Here is a 1,742-nt window from a genome sequence, read left to right on the forward strand (position 1 = left end):
CCAGTTCCCACTCACTGGCTGAGCGCGGTGCGGGCGCAACACCGAGGGTTGCGATCCCGTTACCGGTCAGTAAAAAAGACAAAAAAGAAAAGAAAAATTTTTTGTGGAAATTTACAAACTCATTATAGACCTATATAAATTTATTAACTCTCATTATATACCTACATAGCATCAATTTTGTCTCTGCTTGTATTACATGACTACAGAAAAAAGTTTGGCAATGCCTGCTGTAAATCATCCAAATTTAACTGATAGGGCTCGGGCAAAACACATTGAAGAAAGTTTTTTTTAATTTATAAAATAAGAACTGGCCAGTTAGTTGTTTAGAACATGGCCTTGTAACACCAAGGCCAAGGGTGCGGTACCCTCATACAGGCCAGCTGCCCCCCCCCCAAATATTTATAAATACTTTATAAAAAAATACTTTGTGTGTGGGTGCAAGTTAGTGCACTGTTATATCTTCTAATGCTAAATGTGGGATAGATGTGTATGTACATGCTTGTGCAGTAAATGTTTATAAAGTTTTAGAGGAGATTCTTCCATTCAGGCCATTGCTACATTTAGAAAAGTGTAATGGAACAAACTCCCCTGCCATTTGCAACCAGTGGGGAGGTTCAGTATTTAACACAAATGCTTCTACTTTGATATCATTTTCACTATATGAAAGATGAGGATGTCTTTTTTGACAAGTCATAATCCTCAATCTCATATACCTTCACTGGTTTCATCATGCCTCCACCAATGGGTGTTTGATAGACTCCAATAAAATGCAGGAGCCTGTTTAAGTAAAGTTTCTTGGGACTGTGTGAGTGGATTCACAATGCTTAATCCCTCTGGCAGTCAAAAAACTGCCATCTCTTTAATCTGTTACTACCTAAAATGAAGCCTACACGTTATCAGAGGCTTTGGGAATTGGAGACAGTATGTACCTCACTAAACAGGCCTTGTGGTTAAGTAAAAATAATAACTTCTGGGGCCGGCCCCTTGGCGCACTCAGGAGAGTGCAGCACTGGGAACGCAGCGTCGCTCCCGCCGCGGGTTCGGATCCTATATAGGAATGGCCAGTGCGCTCACCGGCTGAGCGCGGTGCGGGCGNAAAATAAGTTCTGGGATGGAGTAGCCTTAGTGTCATCTTGATTTTGTAAGAAGTGGTAACAAGAATGCTTGCAAAACCATTTGTTTCGCACTCCACTGCCTGAAGCAGACCTGCATCTGGTGGCTCAAAGGGGCCCTCATTTCACAAGGACTCCTTGAATGCCTAGGCCCAATTCACTGGTGGCTCAGCTAAATTAAAAGCTGATAGTATCCATTGTGCTGCCGTGGCTGTCCAACCTCAGCACCAGCTACGCAGAACTAAAGTGAACGTGGTCGCTGCTCAGTGGGCAGAACTTAATGCCGTTCTCACAGATTTAGCCAGTACACCTTTTGATAAACCTTGTCATATTTTTGCTGACTCCTGGGCTGTTGCCAACTGCCTAGCCATCTGGTCTGCCATTTGAAAGAGGCAGATGAGAAACTCCTTCTTAGGGCAGTAAATTGTGGAAGCAAATTGTGGCTGCTAATTGGCACTCATGTAGGTGACTATGGTAAGGGCCAGTTCTCTGATAAGACCTAGTGGAATCAAGCTGCAGATCAAGTTGGCACCACCCAGACTGTCCCCCTAATGGCAATGCATCCACCATCACCATCCACCATCATGGACTAGACACACAGTAAAGAACTCTTCATCCTTGCCAGTCTTG

At 43.8% G+C, this 1,742-nt stretch overlaps 1 protein-coding gene across 1 annotated transcript in view; it reads left to right on the forward strand.

Moving 5' to 3' along the window:
- Positions 1–1,499, forward strand: part of LOC103606182 (40S ribosomal protein S3a-like) — an 11,611-nt gene extending 10,112 nt beyond the window's left edge. The window contains exon 7 of the mRNA XM_008590774.1: positions 1,263–1,499. Coding sequence (XP_008588996.1) covers positions 1,263–1,499 — 237 coding nt within the window. The remainder of the gene's footprint in view (positions 1–1,262) is intronic.
- Positions 1,500–1,742: the final 243 nt, after the last annotated feature.

This window comes from Galeopterus variegatus, unplaced genomic scaffold (assembly GCF_000696425.1).
Source record: "Galeopterus variegatus unplaced genomic scaffold, G_variegatus-3.0.2 Scaffold6360, whole genome shotgun sequence".
In the NCBI taxonomy this organism is placed as follows: domain Eukaryota; kingdom Metazoa; phylum Chordata; class Mammalia; order Dermoptera; family Cynocephalidae; genus Galeopterus; species Galeopterus variegatus.